Source organism: Euprymna scolopes, chromosome 23 (genome assembly GCF_053919585.1).
Source record: "Euprymna scolopes isolate OS-2025 chromosome 23, ASM5391958v1, whole genome shotgun sequence".
NCBI lineage: Eukaryota > Metazoa > Mollusca > Cephalopoda > Sepiida > Sepiolidae > Euprymna > Euprymna scolopes.
The window spans coordinates 425,817-446,262 of NC_136504.1; the positions used below are offsets into that span (position 1 = coordinate 425,817).

The 20,446-nt window shown below is 37.2% G+C and overlaps 1 protein-coding gene across 6 annotated transcripts in view; it reads left to right on the forward strand.

Moving 5' to 3' along the window:
- LOC145245715 (uncharacterized) overlaps nucleotides 1-20,446 on the forward strand; it is a 341,671-nt gene that overhangs the window by 226,481 nt on the left and 94,744 nt on the right. For all 6 annotated transcript variants that reach the window (XM_080107250.1, XM_080107247.1, XM_080107249.1 and 3 more), the window contains 4 exons: nucleotides 8,096-8,179; nucleotides 16,549-16,602; nucleotides 19,347-19,426; nucleotides 20,278-20,308. In XM_080107250.1, the coding sequence (XP_079963376.1) occupies nucleotides 8,096-8,179; nucleotides 16,549-16,602; nucleotides 19,347-19,426; nucleotides 20,278-20,308 (249 nt within the window). The remainder of the gene's footprint in view (nucleotides 1-8,095; nucleotides 8,180-16,548; nucleotides 16,603-19,346; nucleotides 19,427-20,277; nucleotides 20,309-20,446) is intronic.

The following is a 20,446-nucleotide window of genomic DNA, read 5'->3' on the forward strand; positions in this document are numbered from 1 at the left end:
CTTGAGCACAAAAGGTCACTTGTTTTAACTCCCATCTTTGTAGTTCTTTAACTTATTGCAATAAAAAAAAATAGGAGGCCTTACTTTTGGAACAATCCTCGTATCTATGTATGTAGCTGTTTTTTAAATATTTTTATGTGCATAAGTTATCCAAGGACACATGTTTCTTGCTATCAACCATCATCAGTATGACTGGACTTTGTCAAGGATCAAACTCGTAACTGCACAGTCTGCAGCTTGGGTTCGATCCTTGTCAAATAAGATTATTTGACAAGGATCAAACCCAAGCTGCAGATTGTGCAGTTACGAGTTTGATCCTTGTCAAATAATCTCTAACCATCCTGATGCCATTGATAGCCAGAAATGTGTCTATGGATAACTTTTATGCACGTAAAAATATTAAATAAAAAAATTTTTTAATCTACCATCAAAAAAAAAAAAAAAAAGTAGGGCGATGGCATGCAAAACAAAAAAGGGATATGGTACTTATGTAGCCTTTGAACCAGGCGTAACTCAGCATTCTCTCAGCTTTCTGGTGCATAAGTACTAGGGATATAGCACCCTCATCGCTTAGGAAATGAGATTAAATACAAAAAGCAGCGTCCAAAACTGCTAACATCGCTAATAAAGAAATAACAGCAGATCTTGTGTGACTGTTTAATTTAAAAATAAGAAAGTTAGAAAGTAAACGAACATGCATCTTTGACGTCATCAATCATGTCATTCTCATTATTTCTCTCCATGCAACACCTATATTCAACCCTCAATAGCCGGGTTTTATTTCCATAAATTATTGTAGACTCTTCCTTTGGTCAACAGTAGTAGTTTTTTGGGGGTTTTTTTTTTTAATTACATTTTCACCACAAACAAGGCACATTGCCACTTTTGTGTAGGGGGCTACTATCAGTGGCAGCAACTACTGGGGCACTATGTTGGGATTGGGCAGCAAGATGTCGGTTCACGTTGCACTTGAACTTCTGCATGTCAGTACAGTTAGGGAAGCAGGAACCTGGAATGGAATTCCAGAGTCTAACGGTTCTGGGGAAAAAACTACTGGAGTAGAAATATCTTTTACATCTAGGGATCTCTACTATGTGGGGGTGGGATTTAGCTGCCTGTCGGGGTTGTCGAGGGTGTCTACGTCGTGGGGGCACAAGTGTCTGCAGTTCGTCAGAGCATTCACCATTAAAATACTTGTAGAACAGGCAGAGGGATGTGACGTTTCGTTGATGGGACAGAGGTTGAAGCTTAGATGCCAGTTCAGGGCCTATCAGATTCGTGACTCTTTTTTGAACCTTGTCTAGTAGCGAGAGACTAGTAGCAGATGCACCAGCCCAAATGTGACAACAATACTCCATACATGGGCGAATGGTGGCCTTATAGAGGTACAGGATACTTTCAGGTGTCAGTAGTTTTCTAGCACGGTAGAGAGAGCCTACCTTTTTCGCAGCGGCCCTGGCAATGTTTTCAATATAATTGTTCCGACTCATGTTTCTTGTGAACGTTAGGCCAACCAGTTTGAAAGATGTACTCTCAGACAGGGAGTCACTGGCCATTGCTATTGGTGGCAGAGAAGGTTTCTTGTAATTATTGAAGGAAACCAGTTTAGTCTTGGCAGCATTGAATGTGACCATCCATTTATGTCCCCATTCCACTACAGATTGGAGGTCATCCTCTAGTGTTTTTGCCATTTCTTTAGAAATGTGTCCATTTGTTTTCCTGTCATGCCTGTTATAGAGTGTAGTGTCATCAGCATATATACCCATCTCAGAGACAGTGTTGTTGGGGAGGTCATTAATAAATATTAGGAACAATACAGGTCCAAGGATAGGCCCCTGAGGCACTCGCACATTTATATCACACTGTTTAGATGTACGACCGTCGAGGACAACCTGGATTTTTCTCTTATCTAAGTAGCACTCTGATGGTTATTAATTGTAGAAGTTCCCTAAACTTCATTCACTGCTAACTCATAATATCATAAAATGTCTTTCAAAGTAACTGTTATTTACTAAATTGCACTAACCTACTTCTTTTAAAAAATGATTGTTGCTTTAAAATCATTGAAAGATATTTTATCTTATCCACATTTGATTGTCAAGCATAATTATTTTTGAACCAAAGGAAGTGATCCAGAAGAGCTTCTTGTCTAGCTTGTCATAAACCTTATTGGAAAGGTCAATCAAGTAGTGTTATTAGGTAGTTTTATTAGGTCATCTTGAGAATTATGAAAGTTATTGTTCTTGAACAGTAGTTCCCAACTTGTAAGTGGGTTGCAGCACTAATGCTATGCTATGGACATTGATATTGAGCTGAATGTGAATATTATATAAACCACAGTTAAAAATATTGATATGGAGGGGAGATATGTTTACTATTTAATGTATGAAACTTTTCTTTCGTCAGAAAGATACAAAAGTAGATTTGCTCATCAATTTTGTCACCTCCTTCTTCCATGAGAATTGAGTATTTTTCCATGTGTAGAGGAAATTGAGTTGCATTGATTATGCATAATGTGTCTGTTAAGAATATTTCTGTAGTGTAAGTATTATAATGTGCACGTATGTTAAGGGATTGCTTTCTTCTTCCGTAATAGATTTGGGTGATGGGAAGAATTATAGTACAGGTGATGGTAATATAATTTTCCTCTTCCCTCCTTCCTGCTACCCTTCTGTGTATTCCCTGGCCTACTCACCTTTTTTCTTACTCTTTATTATGTTTAGTTTCTGATTTGTTTTGGTCATATGGGATAAATTGTGTGGAGATTTTACTGACGGGAAATCTGTAATGCTCAACTGTAAGTCTGGCTTCCAATCGTTTGTTAAAAAGGTGACTCCAGAAATCTTGTTAAATCAGAGTCACTTGCAACATGACTCTTCAAAGTTTTATGTGAAGATTTAGGTTCGACACATGAAGCATTGTTTCTCACAGGGAAAACGGCTCACTATGCGTTGACCAGCGCTGAGCTGCCTACAGTCAGCATATTAACGAGTTTCGTTTGTATTCTCTTAAAAATAGAAAACTGTTTTTTCTGCTTTCAAAACGAAAGCAGAAAAAAAGTTTCATTTTTTATTCTGAGTTTGTCAATTTAAAAAAATTATTTTCAAATTTTTCAAATCTGATTTCCAAACAATACCGAGCCAAAACTATTTTGTTGTTTTTTAACACTTTTAGTACAATGTACTAAAAGCATTAAAAAAGGCTCTCTAATTCTCTCTTCTCTGATCTTGAGCACATGGTACAATGGGGGAAGAGGTGGCTGGTCACTTTTAATGCATCCAAAACCAAGCTTCTATCTTTACATCAACGCTCTGATCCCCATCTAGCATCAATTGAAATGGATAGCTCTTGTCTTGGGGAGGCTCCATGTTTTGACAAGCTTCTGGGTTTGACCTTTACTCCTGATCTGAAATGGAACACATACATCAAATCTGTTGCCAGGGATGCTGGGAAAATGATGGGATCCTTTCTACTGCTCCAGAAGATATCTCACTACTGATGCAATTCTCTATCTGTATAAAAGCCAAGTACGTCCAAGGATGGAGTACTGCTGCCACATCTGGGCAGGAGCTGCTAAAAACAGCCTATCCTGCCTTGACAGAATACAAAATAGACTTTGTGGTTTAGTGGGGGATGCCCTTTTCTCTTCCCTGCAACCTCTCTCCCACAGAAGAGACGTTGCGAGCCTGTCTTTATTTTATAGTTATTTCCATGGCAGGTGCTCGTCTGAGCTCCAATCCCTTGTTCCCTCTCGCCAATCTTTCACGAGAAACACCCGTCTGGCTGAAACTACTGTCAATAATTTTCCCCACGCTTTATCTGTGCCTAAATCGAAACGTAGATTCCATGAGCAAAGCTTCTTTCTTAGAACTGCACGCCAGCGGAACTCTCTGCCGCTTGCCTGTTTCCCACCTGACTACAACTTGGATGTCTTCAAGTCCAACATAAACAAACTCCTGACAAACCGCCCCCTTAAGTAGGACACTCTATCAAAACCCCCAATACTAATGATTACTACAATACTATCTCATTGATTACTATACACACAATAACCCTTATCCCTAAGTGGCCTTTGGGCCTTGATAAGTGGTGACCCCCCCCCCATGTAAAAAAAAAAAAGCGTCAATAAAGCTGTATTTAAATACCACTACAATACTTAGTTTTGTTCATGAATAGACACCCACTGTATGATATCATGTGCCAGTTTTTAAAAAAAATTAAAATTTGTACATCTTAATTTATAATTCATGGCTTATGCTAAAGAGATACATCAGATTTGACTGCATAATCAGAAAGAGCACACAATTTTACATACGAGTACCAAGTTTCATGAGAATAGCTTGAAAAATAAATAAATGGTGGCGAAATTATCGAATTTTTTTTAAATGTTGAGGTCCGTAATTTAGGCCACTTTTTCTTAAGAAAAATGTCAACAGAAAAGCCTAAATTTCGGCACTTAAAATTCTCATAACTTTTGAACTACTGATGGTATTTACATAATTCAAACGGTTTTAAGCATCTTTTACATAACTCTTTTCATGCAAGTTGATAAAATAAAAATTATCTAAAAAGAAAATTGTAATGCTATGTATATATAAGATATTTTAAAGATTGGGGTTGTCCTGATTGCTTGTTCTAAAATGGGTCGCGATATTTGAGAGGTTGGGAACAACTATTCTAGAATATTTGAAGATGAAAGCACTTATTGGATTACTTTATTTCTTAAAACCCAAAGAACATTTTTATTTGAACCTCATTTTTCAGTAACATTTAACTATTATATGCCATACACAGTGGGGAAAGAATGGAAGCTTTACTTGTTAAGTTGGAAATGCTGTGGAAAGTAATGATGTGAAAGTGAATGTTAACAAAATCAAAATGATGATTAGTTGTTGTAGTGTTGGAAATTCCCTAAAAAGAATAAAAGATCCCCCCTGCTCAGTTTGTGGGAAGGGAGTCATGAGCAATGAAGGAGAACTTGGATGTGGAAAAGATATATTTTGATGACAGGCTATTGAGGTTGTCTAAAAGTTCCATTACCTTGATGATACCATTGGATTACAGGGTGGCGCTGGTGCTAGTTTAATTAGTAGAATTAATGGAATAATTTAAAGTTTTGTTACTACTAATCAGCAAAGCATTACCGCTCTCAGCCAATGTCTATCATGCATGTTTGCACAGTGTGACGATGTAAGGAAATAAAACCTAGCCAGTGAGGGGTTGAAGATATCTGTTGCATGGAGAGAAATGATATGAAAATATACTGTGCATAGCATAGGGAAAGCAAGAGGTTTTGTTAGTTTGGTCACATTAAAAGAATGGATGAGAGCATTTCGGTTAGTAGATTAGTTGAGGTAGTAGAGTCAGTTGGTAGAGGAGGGATAAGGAAAATATTGAAAGCTATGATAAGGATGAATTGGAAGGATAAATTTGACCAAAGATGGTTTAGTTTGGAAATCAATTTCTAAAAGTGTCAAACCTACATCAGCATGTAAAATGGATATTAAAGTAAATATGATGATGGGAAATTTTATGAGCTGGGAAAATGATTGAATCATTCTACTCCAGGAAGTAATTGACAGTTAAAGAGGCAGATATGTCCTACGATGGAGTATGGTTGGCACATCTGGTAAAATGACATTCAGAGCACTCTTTTTTTCTGTCTTATCAAGGTACAAAATGGACTTCATAATCTAGTGGAAAATGATCTTTTTTTTTGTTCTCTTACAGCCCTTTTATCACAGAAGAGATGTTAATTTTTCCCTACTCTATCATTAATTCATTGAAGGTGCTTAACTGAGCTTCAATATCTGGTTTTGCCTTGTAAGACATCCACAGCAAGAACTTGTCTTACTACCAAAACTTAAAACTTTTTTTTCTTCCTTCATATGTTTTGTGTCTGGCAGAATTTACTTGAACATATCTTTCCAAGAACATTTTATCTTGTGTGGAGCATAATTACTACAGGATTACTTCCCTATGGACTACAACAGGATCATCTTCAAATCTAATTCCAACAAATGCTTGTCATAAACCGTCCTTATATGTCAACAAATTTTGTTGATTTCATTATTAATATTTTTATGTATGCATGTGAATGTACATGGTAAATTAGTAGCAAACTCTTACTGTCAATAGTCGTGCTTGTGAGTTAGAATCTGTTGTGCAACTATGTTTATATTGTGTGTGTGTGTGTGTGTGTGTGTGTGTGTGTGTGTGTGTGTGTGTGTGAACTGTTGTTACAGCTAAAAGCTTTTTAACCCTTTATGACCTGGTTGAACTAATTCGTTCAGTTGTAAATAAATGAATATAACTGCATAAATAAAGTGGGAATCGATTCAAACACGCCTTGTATGTATTAGTTCAGTATCTTGGTAGATGCCAGATACCTTCAGATTGATTATACGTATTTGGATTCTTTGGACTACTGTTCTCATTTTGAGTTATTTTTACAATGTTTCAGTTGATGTAAATTCTGACCTTCTATAATTGCAGAAATTAAACTCTTCCAGGGGTTGAAGGTTTAATTCTTATTGTGAATGACATTCAAAATACAATTGCGAATTACTTAGAACTTCTATCTAATCATGGTTGGCAGAACCAAAGCATGCTAGCCTCGTGGATTAAATAAAGGGTTCCATTCAAAATTCTGTGCAGATTATTGAGTTTGATACACCTAAAAAGATTGGAGGTTGCATCAACAGAAATGTTGAAAAATAACACTCAATATAAGAACAGTAGTCTGAAGAATCCAAATAATAAAAACTTATATAGTGTGATTTCGAAACAAGCCTCTTGACAGTACCATCAACCGTCAAAGCCATTCATATTGAGAAACTAATTCCTCAAAATTTGTGCTGATAAACTTTGTGTAAATCATAAAAAAGAAATATAGTAGAATCATCATCATCATCATCATATTCGGTTTAATGTACGTTACATGTTGGCATGCAATCGACAGCTTTAAGAAATTAACTTCCAAAATAAACTATCTCTTATCTTTATTTATCCCTCTTTTCCTCAGGTCCATGTTTATCTGAGCCTTCCCCTGGAAACTGAACCTGCTATTGCAACTGTTCTACATCTACTAACCCAAGAACTTATTTTTGCAATGTGGCCATGCCATCAAAGTCTACTCTTCTGCATACATCTTCCTATACTGTCTAGATGTAATCTTCGTCCGAGTTCATCGGATCTAAACATAAACTCTTCCCTTAGTTGATAGTGGTAATGCTCTGCTAGTTGTGTCTAATAATGGTCTTCACTGAGAATAGAATGAATAGTCATCATATAAAACAGGGATCGGCAAACTTTTGTGTCAAAAGCCTAAAGAGTTATTTGTATGATTGCTAGTTGTGTCACCTTTTGAAAAAAATAACTAAATTTTGCAAAAAATTGTCTATTATGAAGTCATCCCACATGTAAGTCTAGATGAACACCTGTAGAAAAAACAAATAAATTTTAAAATGAAGTATTGTTGCCACATTTTGGCAGAAGCTGTTAGAGCACCCTTCCCTGCCTTGACAAGGTTCAAAACCAGCTTCAAAACCTAGTAGGTGACGTCCTTTTCTCCTCCTTGCAATCTCTTTCTCATGGAAGAGATATTGCTAGTCTGTCTGTTCTATCGTTATCATGCCAAGTGCTTGATTAAGCTTCAATTTGTGCCTCTCCCTCCTTTGCAAAACATTCACAAACACTTACCTTTCTACAAACACTGCCAACAATTTTCCATACACTGTCTGTGCCTAAATCTAAATGCAAATTCTTTGTAAATTATTTATGGATTGTGTGAAATATCTGAACAAAATGGTTGTATCTTTGATTTAAATTTCTTTTATTTTAAGAAATTACTATATCTGTAGAACACTTCCAAGACACACACACACTGTTTAAAATTTGCATTGATGCAATGTGTTTTACAGGATGGATGCAATAAACGGTTAACATTTGTTTCCAACATGAATTGGGTTTTATGAAGGAATGAAATTGATGAAATTATGAAAACATTAATACTTGAAATTCCAGCAAAATATCTTTTTATAAATAAAATTTAATAAGTTAATGATTTGTTTTATTTTTTATTCAAAAATTCTAGAAAAGAGTTGAGAATGCTAACGAATTGATAAGTGAAGAAGAGAAAGAAAGGCGGCGAGCAGAAAAGAGAAGGGCAAAAAAAAAGGTAAGAGATATTTTGTGTGTGATGTTAGTTTTTTTTTTTTTTTTTTTTTTTTTTTTTTTACTAGATAATGTGCAGTTGAAATATTTTATGTGTTGTGTATTAAGCTGTTGTTTTTATAATTGTTTGTATGGAGAATATTACTAAACAAACAATTTTTTAGTTCACGTGGCTGGAAATATACAAAAAATACTACAAAGTAAAAATGAGACTCATACATAAAGAAAATACTAAGATGAATAGTCAAAGGCAAAAGTGTAGTAGCAGTAACATTATTATTAACTATTATTAATTATTAGCTTGGAATTGAATGAAGATCAACGAACATTCCACACTTCTGATACTTTTATCTTCATCGAAATCTGTGAAATCGCCTGTTCAACAATCAGATCGTTTGATTGCTTGCTCTAGTTGGGAACCTGAATTAAAGTTTAAAATGCAGAACTCTAGTATCAAAGTTGAATTGCGCTCTGAATAGAAACATTCATTTCAAATGCACCCCTGTCTCATCAAAGAAACTACTTTTGATTTTATACACTAGGCCCTTCTGCTTTTGCAGTGATAAAACTTATCAAATGTACTTGTATTGTTAGGCTGTATAAAAGTTAATTTCTTAAATCTGACCCCCAAGATCACCATGGGCATGGAATATGTGCCTACATTAAGGATGGCTTCCCGTGTGGCAGGGATATCTCTAGAGAAGATCCTAATTTACCCTATATGTGCTTCAGGGTTGCACTTGCTAACACCACTGCATTTATATTTGCCCTCTATAGGCCCCACAACAGCGGAGTTACTATCTTTAAGAGCATATCTGAGAAAATAGACCACATACTGTCTTCACATCCCTCGGCTAACATCCACATATGTGGTGACTTCAACGTCCATAACGTGGAATGGCTGACCCATTCAAATAAGACAGACGATGAGGGGAGGTTTTGTCATGATTTTGCCATTGCTTATGATCTCACTCAGATTGTTCGCGAACCCACCCGTGTGCCCGATACACCCGGTCAATATGCAAGCCTCTTAGACCTTTTTCTCTCAACTTCCCCTGAGCTATGTTCATGTACCGTTCATTCTCCTTTAGGATCCTCCGACCACTCTGTCGTATCAGTTAAGATAAAAACAAAATGTAAGAAGCCATCAGACGTACCCCTCCACCGTACTGTATACCGATACTCTATGGCTGACTGGGATAGCTTCCGTACATTCATATCTGATTTACCTCTGCACTCCATGTTTAAAAAGGATGTGTCCTCTATAGTATCAGATCTGACCGAATGGTTAATTGCAGGCATAGACCAATTCATACCATCTAAAAAATTCCAACAAAAACCTAACAGCCAGCCATGGTTCTCCCCAGAATGTGCTGCTGCTATCGCGCACAGAAATCACTTTTTCCATAGCTACCAACGTAATAGATGCACTGAGACTAAAGCTGCTTTTAGGTCTGCCAGCAACCACTGTAAAAGAGTAATAAAAAATGCAAAAGAGCTATATGCCCAGTCTGTTAAATCCAAGGTAGCTGATCAGCGGCTTGGATCCCACCAGTTTTGGCAAATAACAAATAGGATCCTGAACAGAAGTGTGCGTTCTATCCCAACCATTATCAATGGACCAGAGGTCATCTCATCAGCGTCAGACAAGGCCAAACTATTTGCAAAGAACTTTGCAGCTAATTCTACCCTATGCGACGAAGGCCATCAACTCCCCATATTTCCTCCTATAACACAGAACAAGCTAGGTAACATACAAATATCCGTGAATGAGGTCGCCAAGCTAATAAAGAACCTAGATTCCAGTAAAGCAATTGGCCCTGATGGCATCCCAATTACAGTGTTAAAAAAGCTTCAACCAGAACTTGCTCCCATACTTACGAAACTATTTAAGCGCTGCCTTAAGGAGAAGTGCTTTCCGACTCCCTGGAAGACCTCATCAGTTTGCCCTGTATTTAAGAATTCAGGTGATAAGTCATCTCCCTCTCAATACAGACCAATAAGTCTCCTGTGTGTTATGAGTAAGTTGCTGGAATCCATATTAAATAGAGAAATAGTCAACCACCTCAGCAGGAATAACCTTCTTAGTGACACACAATATGGTTTCCGCTCTGCAAGATCTACCGCAGATGTGCTGACGGTTATATCCCACAGGATTAGTGAATCTCTTGACAAAGGCTTCCTTTCTAGGGCAATTGCTCTCGACATATCAAAGGCCTTCGACAAGGTATGGCATAAGGGTCTACTTCACAAGATTTCCAGCTACGGTATAACTGGAAATGTTTTCTCAATCATTAAATCATTTCTCTCCGATAGGCTCATAAGAGTAGTGGTAGATGGACAAAAATCGGAGGCCTGCAATATAAATGCTGGAGTCCCTCAGGGGTCAATCCTGGGCCCAACTCTCTTCCTGATCTACATCAATGACCTCCCTAAACACATACTTAAATCATTCGTTGACATCTATGCTGATGACACGACCATCTACGGCAACACATCAAAGGCTGTAAATGACAAAGTTCTCTCTGATTCTCTCTCCTCTGATCTCGAGCGCGTGGTTCAGTGGGGGAAGAGGTGGCTGGTTACCTTTAATGCATCCAAAACCAAACTGCTATCCTTACATCATCAATGCTCTGATCCCCATCTGGAATCAATTGAACTGGATGGCTCTTGTCTGGGTGAGGCCCCGTGTTTTGACAAGCTTCTGGGTTTGGCCTTTACTCCTGATCTGAAATGGAACACGTACATCAAGTCTGTTGCCAAGGTTGCTGGAAAGATGGTGGGATCCTTCTACCGCTCCAGAAGATATCTCACTACGGATGCAATTCTCTATCTATATAAAAGCCAAGTACGTCCAAGGATGGAATACTGTTGCCATATCTGGGCAGGAGCTGCTAAAAACAGCCTATCCTGCCTTGACAGAGTACAAAATAGACTTCGTGGCTTAGTGGGGGATGCCCTTTTCTCTACCCTGCAACCTCTCTCCCACAGAAGAGACGTTGCGAGCCTGTCCTTGTTTTATCGTTATTTCCATGGCAGATGCTCGTCTGAACTCCAATCTCTGGTCCCCCCTCACCAATCTTTCACGAAAAACACCCGTCTAGCTGAATCCACTGTGAAAAATTTCCCCCACTCTATATCTGTGCCTAAATCAAAACGCAGATTCCATGAACAAAGCTTCTTTCTTAGAACTGCACACCTGTGGAACTCTGTTCCGTCTGCCTGCTTCCCTCCGGACTACAACTTGGATGTCTTCAAGTCCAATGTTAACAAATTCCTAATGAACCGCCCCCTTAAGTAAACATTTCAGCAAATCTCCTTACTAACGTAATGTACTTGCAATAACCCTTATCCCTGAGTGGCTTCCGGGCCTTGGCAAGTGGTGATCACTGTGTAAAAAAAAAAAAAAAAAAAAAAGTATTAACTTTGATCAAAATGTAACTATTCCTTCTTTAACGGGATATTTTTGATGATCAGTCTTCAATAATTTTCAGAGGGATTCCAATACAAAACCTATTAAAGAACATTTCCAGACACACAAAATCTATTTATGTGAAATTTCACAAAAATCTGCCTAGCTGTTTTGAAGTCCATAGGGAACAAACGTGCGCGCACACACACACACCACAGCCTTTTATATATAAATAGAGATGATAATCCAAAGCTTAAGTTCATGAAGAGCAGAGCTAGTTGCACCTCAGTAAGGCAATAAAAAAAAAATAACTGGCAATTCTGGCTATACAATGACCTTATATTTTTTCTTAGTTTCATATCGAGTTGACTAAAAAGTTCTTGCGGTTTTTACCTTTTAAATTCAGATGAATATATCTCAGTTCAAATAAAAAGTTATTGATCGGTATAAGCACCATCAGAATCAACACACCAGTGTATTTATGCCAGTAACAGTCGCCTCCTACATCAAAGTGGCACTGAGCCTTGTTTGGGGTGAAAATGTAATTAAAAAAAAAAAAATAAATAAATGAGACCGGTCGCAGACCACCAGTCAGCTTGACCTTCTTTTGGTGCAACTTCAGCTTCGGGAAGTGTTGTGGAGCTTCAATGTTTAACCACTGAGCTGAGCATCGCCGGTTGTCATAAAGAACCCACTTTTCATCACAAGTCACAACCGAGTCAGGAAACTGGTCATTCTTGTTGCATAAAAGAAGGGAAAATGACACTTCGTAACAGCGTTTCTTTTAGTTGTAATTCTATTTGTGAGTTTTTTTTTTTTTTTTTTTTTTTTTTTTTTTACATAGGTCTCGCCACTTATCAAGGCCAAGAGGCCAATCAAGGATAAGGGTTAGTGTACAGTAGACATTGGACAATATAGTAATCATTAGTAATGAAAATTTGGTAAATTTGATAACTTATATAGAACGGCTCATCAAGAACTTATTTACGTTAGACTTGAACACAACCATATTGTAGTCAGCCGGAAAGCAGGAAAACGGAAGACAATTCCACAGGCGTGCAGTTCTAAGAAAGAAGCTTTGTTCATGGAATCTGTTTAGGTTTAGGCACAGATAAAGAGTGGCGGGAATTATTGATAGTGTGTACAGCTAGACGAGTGTTTCTTGTGAAAGTTTGGCGAGGGGGGACCATAGATTGAAGCTCAGTTGAACACCTTCCATGAAAATAACGATACATCAGAGACAAACTCACAACATCTCTTCTGTGAGATAGAGGTTGCAAGGAAGAGAAAAGGACATCTCCTACGAGGCTACGAAGTCTATTTTGAACTCTATCAAGGCAGGACAAGTCCTTTCTAGCAGCTCCTGCCCAGATGTGGAAACAATATTCCATCCTTGGATATACCTGGCTCTTATATAGATAGAGAATAGCATCAGCAGTGAGATATTTACCAGATTGATAGAAAGATCCCACCATTTTTCCAGCGGCCTTGGCAACAGATTTGATGTACGTGTTCCATTTAAGATCAAGAGTCAAGGTCAAGCCCAGAAGCTTGTCAAAACTTGAGGCCTCCTGAAGACGAGAGCCATTCATTTCAATTGATGCCAGATGTGGATCAGAATGTTGATGATGTAAAGATAGGGGCTTGGTTTTAGATGCATTAAAAGTAACCAGCCACTCCTTTCCCCATTGTACTACGTGCTCAAGATCAGAGGAAAGAGAATTGGAGAGAACTTGGTCGTTTACTGTCTTAGATGTGCTACCATAAATGGTAGTGTCGTCAGCATAAACGTCTACAAATGATGTAAGGATGTGATTTGGAAGATCATTAATGTAGATCAGGAAAAGAGTTGGGCCCAGGATGGACCCCTGAGGGACACCGGCATTAATACTGTGAGCTTCTGATTTTTGCCCCTCAACTACTACTCTTAAGAACCTATCAGAAAGAAATGATTTAATAATTGAGAAGACATTTCCAGCTATACCATAGCTAGAGATCTTATGAAGTAAACCTTTATGCCATACCCTATCAAAGGCCTTCGATATGTCAAGAGCAATTGCCCTAGAAAGGTGGCCTCCGTCGAGAGATTTGCTAATCCTATGAGATATAACTGTAAGCACATCTGCTGTAGATCTAGCAGAACGGAAACCATATTGAGTGTCACTAAGAAGGTTATTTTTGTTGAGACGGTTGATTACTTCTGTATTTAACACAGATTCCAACAACTTACTCATGACGCACAGGAGACTTATTGGCCTGTACTGAGAGGGGGATGAGCGATCACCTGAATTCTTAAATATAGGGCATATGGGAAACTATTCTCCTTAAGACAATGTTTAAACAGTTTTGTAAGTATGGGCGCTAGTTCTGGTTGAAGTTTTTTGAGTACTATAATTGGAATACCATCAGGGCCAGTTGCTTTACTGGAATCAAGGTTTTTGATTAGCTTGGCAACATCACATACAGATATACGTATATCACATAGCGTGTTTTCTGATACAGGAGGAAATATTGGGGGTTGGCGGCCTTGGTCGCAAAGGGTAGAATTAGCTGCAAAGTTCTTGACAAAGAGTTTGGCTTTGTCTGATGCTGACGAGATTACCTCAGGTCCATTGATAGTAGTTGTGATGGAGCACACGCTTCTGTTCAGGATTTTGTTTGCTATTTGCCAAAACTGGTGGGAACCAAGCCGCTGCTCAGCTACTTTGGACTTAACAGATTGAGCATACAACTCTCTAGCGTTCTTTATTACTTTCTTACAATGGTTGCTGGCAGTCCTGAAAGCGGCTTTAGTTTCCATACATCTATTACGTTGGGAGCAGTGGAAAAAGTGATTTCTGTGCGCAATGGCAGCAGCACATTCTGGAGAGAACCATGGCTGGCTGTTAGGTTTTTGCTGAAACTTTTTCGAGGGTATGAAACGATCAATACCTACAATTAACCATTCCGTCAGGTCTAATACTATAGACGACACATCCTTTTTAAACATGGAATGCAGAGGTAGATCAGATATAAATGTACGGAAGCTATCCCAGCCTTAGTGTATCGATATACTGTACGATGAAGAGGTACGTCTGGGGACATATTACATTTCATTTTTATCTTAATTGATACAACAGAGTGGTCGGAAGATCCAAGAGGCGACAGAACAGAAACTGAACATAGTTCAGGGCAAGTTGTGAGAAAAAGGTCTAGTAAGCTCGCATACTGGCCGTCATTGTCGGGCATATGGGTGGGTTCCTGAACAATCTGAGTGAGGTCATAGGCAATGGAGAAATCATGACAGAACCTCCCCTCATCATCGGTCTTGTTTGAGTGGGTCAACCATTCAACGTTGTGAACATTGAATTCTCCACATACGTGAATGTTAGCTGAAGGATAAGCAGATAGGACTTGGTCAATTTTCTCAGATATGCTTTGAAAGATAGTAACTCCGCTGCTGTGGGGGCGATAGAGAGTAAATATAAATGCAGTAGTATGAGCTAAAGCAACCCGGAAGCACATATAGGGTAAGTTAGGATCTTCCCTGGAGATGTCCCTACCACATGGAAAGCTATCTTTAATATAGGCACATATTCCATGCCCATGGCGATCTTGGGGGTCAGATTTAGAAGTTAAGTTAGAGTATCCTTTAATTGCGAACTCTTCTAGGGAAATAGCCTGTCCAATAGCAGTTTCACTTAAAAATAAAAGGTCTGGTTTAGTCTCCTGAAATTGGTTTCAACCTCTGGAAGGTTAGAACGTAGACCCCCTGATGTTGGAGAAGGAGACATGGTAGTAGGAGTCTACGTTGGAAGTTGGAGAACCGGGTTTAATCATGTATTTTTTCTTGAAACTTGTCATGATGAAATTTTGGAATTTGTGGCCTAGGTCGTCAGATTTACTTAGAGCAGGACAGAGAGGGGAAACTAAGAGAGAATTAGAAACGAAGAATTTTTTTTTTTTTTTTTTTTTTTGTAGCTAATGATAAGGTAAAGCCGTAACAATTACCCACTAGTATGGCATCGAGAGGCCCCACCAGAAGCTACTGCATGGTCCAGAATCCATTCACCAAATGGCAATACAGTAGCCCCAGTATTTTGCACCTGCTGATAGGACAGCCTCCTTAGTGGTTAATCCAAGGTTTGGGTCCCTAACTATCAGGCGGATAACGTCAGCCCAGACAAAACGTTTACCTCCAGCAACCTTACTAGTGACATGGCTACAAGGATAGACATAGAAACAGAAAATTTCCACCATCTCTGCCAACTGTTCGAAAAATACTGCCAACCTAGAAAACAGCTTTTTCTTCTCCCTTTGTCAGAAAAATCACTCATTAAAAAATGAGGACTGAGGGACAAATAAGAAAAAGCGAGAGTAACAGGAGCTGCCGATAATGCATCCACAATGTGCCAGGTATCTAAATTTTTTTGCCTTTTCAATTTCTCTCGAGGGGTGTAAAATCGTCATATACATTACATTCAATTCAGAAGCAAGTTCTTAAACAGTTGTGCGTGGATTTGTTTCGACTAAGGCTCTTAATTGATCATTGTCAACATCCGATGGCCGACCACTATGCTCATCATCTTTAAGACTCTTATCAATGCCACAAATTTTTTTTTAAAACAATGTTGTGCCGTGTGTTCAGTAGTAGTTCCTTAGCCAAATGTTTCATTGATAACAAGAGAAGTTTCAGCTGCTTTTCAGCCTAGCTTGACTTGAAATAAGGAAATTGTGTAAATTTGCTTTTTTTCCATCTTGTATTCAATATTCTAAAAAGAACATAATTGTTTTAAAATGATTGTAATTTAAACGATTAGAGCGAAAAACACTCTTTAAAATGATATATAAAGATATTATAACAAACCCCTATTTGAAAATACATTGTTTGAAATAAAAATAAAAATTTCACAATAACTTTCTTGTCAACCTAATATTTTAACATTTTTTTATTTTAATTGAATTAATAATTTCTATTTTAGCGAAGAAGAGAAAGAAAAAAATTGGAAAAATTAGAACAGCAACCACCAAAGCAGGTAAGAAAAATAGTGTTTTATTTTTCAAATTATTATGAAGTATTTTCATAATCTGCACTTTTTCACCGAAAAAATAAAATTTTTAAGACTGTTTTGAAAATATCATGAATTTGCTTTTTATCAAAGCACTCTTTGTTAATTTATTGAATTTTATGAAAATAGACTTTTCTTAAAAATCCTTCAAGATTTTAAATATTATAATTATCACCTTAGAAAAGACGGCCTGATTCTATTTTTGTTTGATGAAAACCAGTTTTCTGTTTTTGTTGCAAACCATCTGCTAGTTGTGTACAAATCCCAAGAGTGATAGGAGCCTTCTATCATGTCTGAAAGTGACACAATGTTCAACGAGCGAGATCTAAGATGTGCTGCTGTACAACTCCTGCTCTCTACCAATCCAAGTTATGACAACAAGTCCATTGCCAGCACCCTCAAAATGCATCGCAAGATTGCCACAAATAACAGGGACGTGCCCAGGATGATGAAAACAAAGTTTCTGGCCACGGTTGTGGTCTTTGGTATGGTTTCAAATGATGGCCACATCATGCCACCTTACATCTTCGGTCAGCTTGAAAGTCAACACCAAAGTGTACCTGGATATGTTGAAGAGTGTGGTGATCCCCTGGTGCAATTAGATAATCACTGGCAGGCCGTGGGTGTGGCAGCAGGACCCAGTGCCAGCTCACAAGTCTAAAGAGACCCAAGCGTGGCTTCAGAAGAAGTGCTATGACTTTGTACCCTTCTCTCACTGGCCCCCTCTCCTCCCCCGACCTGAACCCGCTGGACTACTTCATTTAGTCATACATCAAGAACAGCATCAACATGACCTCCCACAACACCAAAGCAAGCCTGATCGCTGCCATTCACTGAGTATTTGCCTAGCTTTCACCAGTGCTTGTGGAAAAGGCATGCTCTCAGTTCCAGGCCCATATCAAGGTGGTGATTGAGGTTGAAGCTGACTACATTGAATAGATGTTATCTCTATTACATAATCAAGTTACCTGAATTACTTTTTCAATAAAAGTTTTAAAATAAACTTGTAGTGTTGTTTTCTTTAGGGCGACACTTTTATCGTTCCCCACTGTAATTGCCATCACAAACATTTTAGAAAGTATGTTTATAGAAAAATAATATGATAATGTTTTTAAAATAATTATATTTTATAAAATTATTTTGTAGAGATATTTCAGAATGTCAATTTTTTATTAGCATATATTTTGAATACATCTACAGCTTGTTTTTACTTAAAACTAGTTGTATCTTTACAGTTTTGTTCAGAAGACGTATATAATGAAGCAAGTTTCTGAAAGCATAAAAGCCTTGCATATGCACCACATGCACAAATTATAAGGAAAATATTTAGGTCATAAGACATGCATTTGTAAGATATCTGCATCTGTTTTGCATTTATAATGCAAGATTATTGTTCAGTGTAATAGATGTAATTTTGGTTTCTTTCCAACTCGTAAATCACAAAAAGCAAAATTCGTTTTTTGTTTTGTTTTATAGTAAAACCTGATTCCTGCCAAATCTCTAGTGAAGCTTTTTATAATTATGTTGTTTTTTGCATCATTATGGTTTGGACGCCCTTCTCTCCTGCAAAGTTGGAATTTCATTTTGATCATTTTGTCATAACCACTCACATCCCTAATTTATCCCTTTTTTTGCTCAACTCTACCCTCATCATTTACCATAATGTTTTACTTGACCTTTCCCTACCAACAGAACTTTCTACCTCAACTGTTCTATATCTACTAACCTTGGCACTCTCGGTCATTCTATTAATAAGAGTCTCCTGGTCTGCACTTACCGCACTATACTGTCATCATACACCCACATATATCATTCCATTTTGCTATCATTTCTCCCTATGCAACCAATATCTTCAACTCTTATTGATCAGGTTTCACTTCCATGCATGACCCTGTGCACACATGCCTAATAAACTCTTCCCTTAGTCAACATTATTAAAATTCTGCTTATTCATAATGACTTACTCCATCCACTCCTAATTCCTGCAATCATACTAACACCAGTTCGTTCCTGTGTTCCGATGGTAATACCTTCAACAGCCTCACTATCTAAAAAAAAACTTTTCTCCCTCAGTTCTCATTTGTCTATATTGTTTTCCCTCTTCTTGCACACAAACTGGTTATCATTTGAACTTCCCTGAAATTCCACTATATTTATTGTGTATGCGATGCTTACTATTACTATAAAACTTGAGTTCCTCCAATTCCTTTTCTATAAACTGAGCATGGAAACTTTCAACTTGCGGACATGTAATATCAAAAAATTAGAAAAAATCGTAAATTATTTAATGTAGAAATGTCATTTTGTTTGAAGGAGAGAGGGGGTCAGGTAAAACCTTGGTTTCAATGCTGTTTGCTAATTGCACATACGCGAACAATTGATTCGTTTTCATTTCAGAAAGCTAAATTTGCACGCCATAACATCTGTGGTGTTGTAGTCCGATTGATAGTGTTTGCTTACAAACTTAAGTTATGCAAGTTCGCGCACAGCATTTTTTTTTTTCTCACCTTTCTTACGCATGTCCACCATGCAGCATTCTTTTCTTTAATAACATGATAAGATAGCAGCAAGTCCCGTTTTTTTTTATTATTTAACCATATTTTACGACCTGGCAAAACTGAGCGCCCTCCTGCTAGTCTTCTATATACATGAAATTCCTTTAACTCTTCTTTCTATATGCATTCATTTCTATTAAATATGATTCTTTTCAGAATGAAAAATCTTCGCAACATAAAAATAAAGTTTTTAACGAATCTCAAAATGATCGAAAATCAAAAAAAAGTGATAAAAAGTAAGTTTTATCTTTTATTTAATATTTTTTGGTTTTTTTCTCATGAACAAATATTTTATGTTTCTAAATTTTTGAGATGTGGATTGATTATTCATATTATTTGGATTCTTCGGACTACTGTTCTCATCTTCAGTGTTTTCACAACATTTTGGTCAATGTAACCTCTGACTTTCTTCAGGTGTATCTTGTCAAATTCTTGGAAACTTGCAAGGACCCGTGGCACAGTGCTTAGGATATTTGCTAAAAATTCAGTTGTAAAATTAAACTTCTGGAGGTTGAAGGTTCAATCCTCACTGCAGGCTACACTCAAAATACAATTATAAATTACTAAGAACTTCTACCTGGTCATGACTGATGAAACAAGAGTATGCTGCTCCTGTGGAATACTTAAAGGGTTCCGTTAGAAATTCTGTGCAGATTCCAGAGTTCAAGATACACCTAAACATTGTGAAAATAACACTCAAGATGAGAACAGTAGTCTGAAGAATCCAAATAATATGAAATATTTTCCTGTTTTTATATTTCCCTTTAATGTATTTGCTTATGAAATTATGAAATATTTGAAATATTTTTTTTTATTTTGATTTAAACAGAGGTAGAGTTGACTGGGAAAATAGCTAACTTACATGCGTGTTTAAAAAAGAAATGAACTCAGTCAAGAATGTTTACATGAGACATATATTTTTGTTTTAAATGGTTAAAACCTGATTCCAAATTTAGCAATTAATTTTTGGAGTTTAGGTTATTCTCTATAGGTTATTATCATCGAGCCTTTTCCTTTTATAATGTCTTAGTTTCATGAATAAAATCTTTCTTTTTTATATCTATATATATTGCTTATTTTATTTCAGATTGGTCCCTGATACCTCAGAAGATGAGGCAGTAAGTTCAATTTGTTCATTAATTCATTGTAATAGTCGATTGTCTTAATTTATATATAACCACGTTTTCATATATAATAAGATAACTTAAGATTCTAGCTTTTTCTTACACATTGATATCATCGTAAAAGAGAAACCA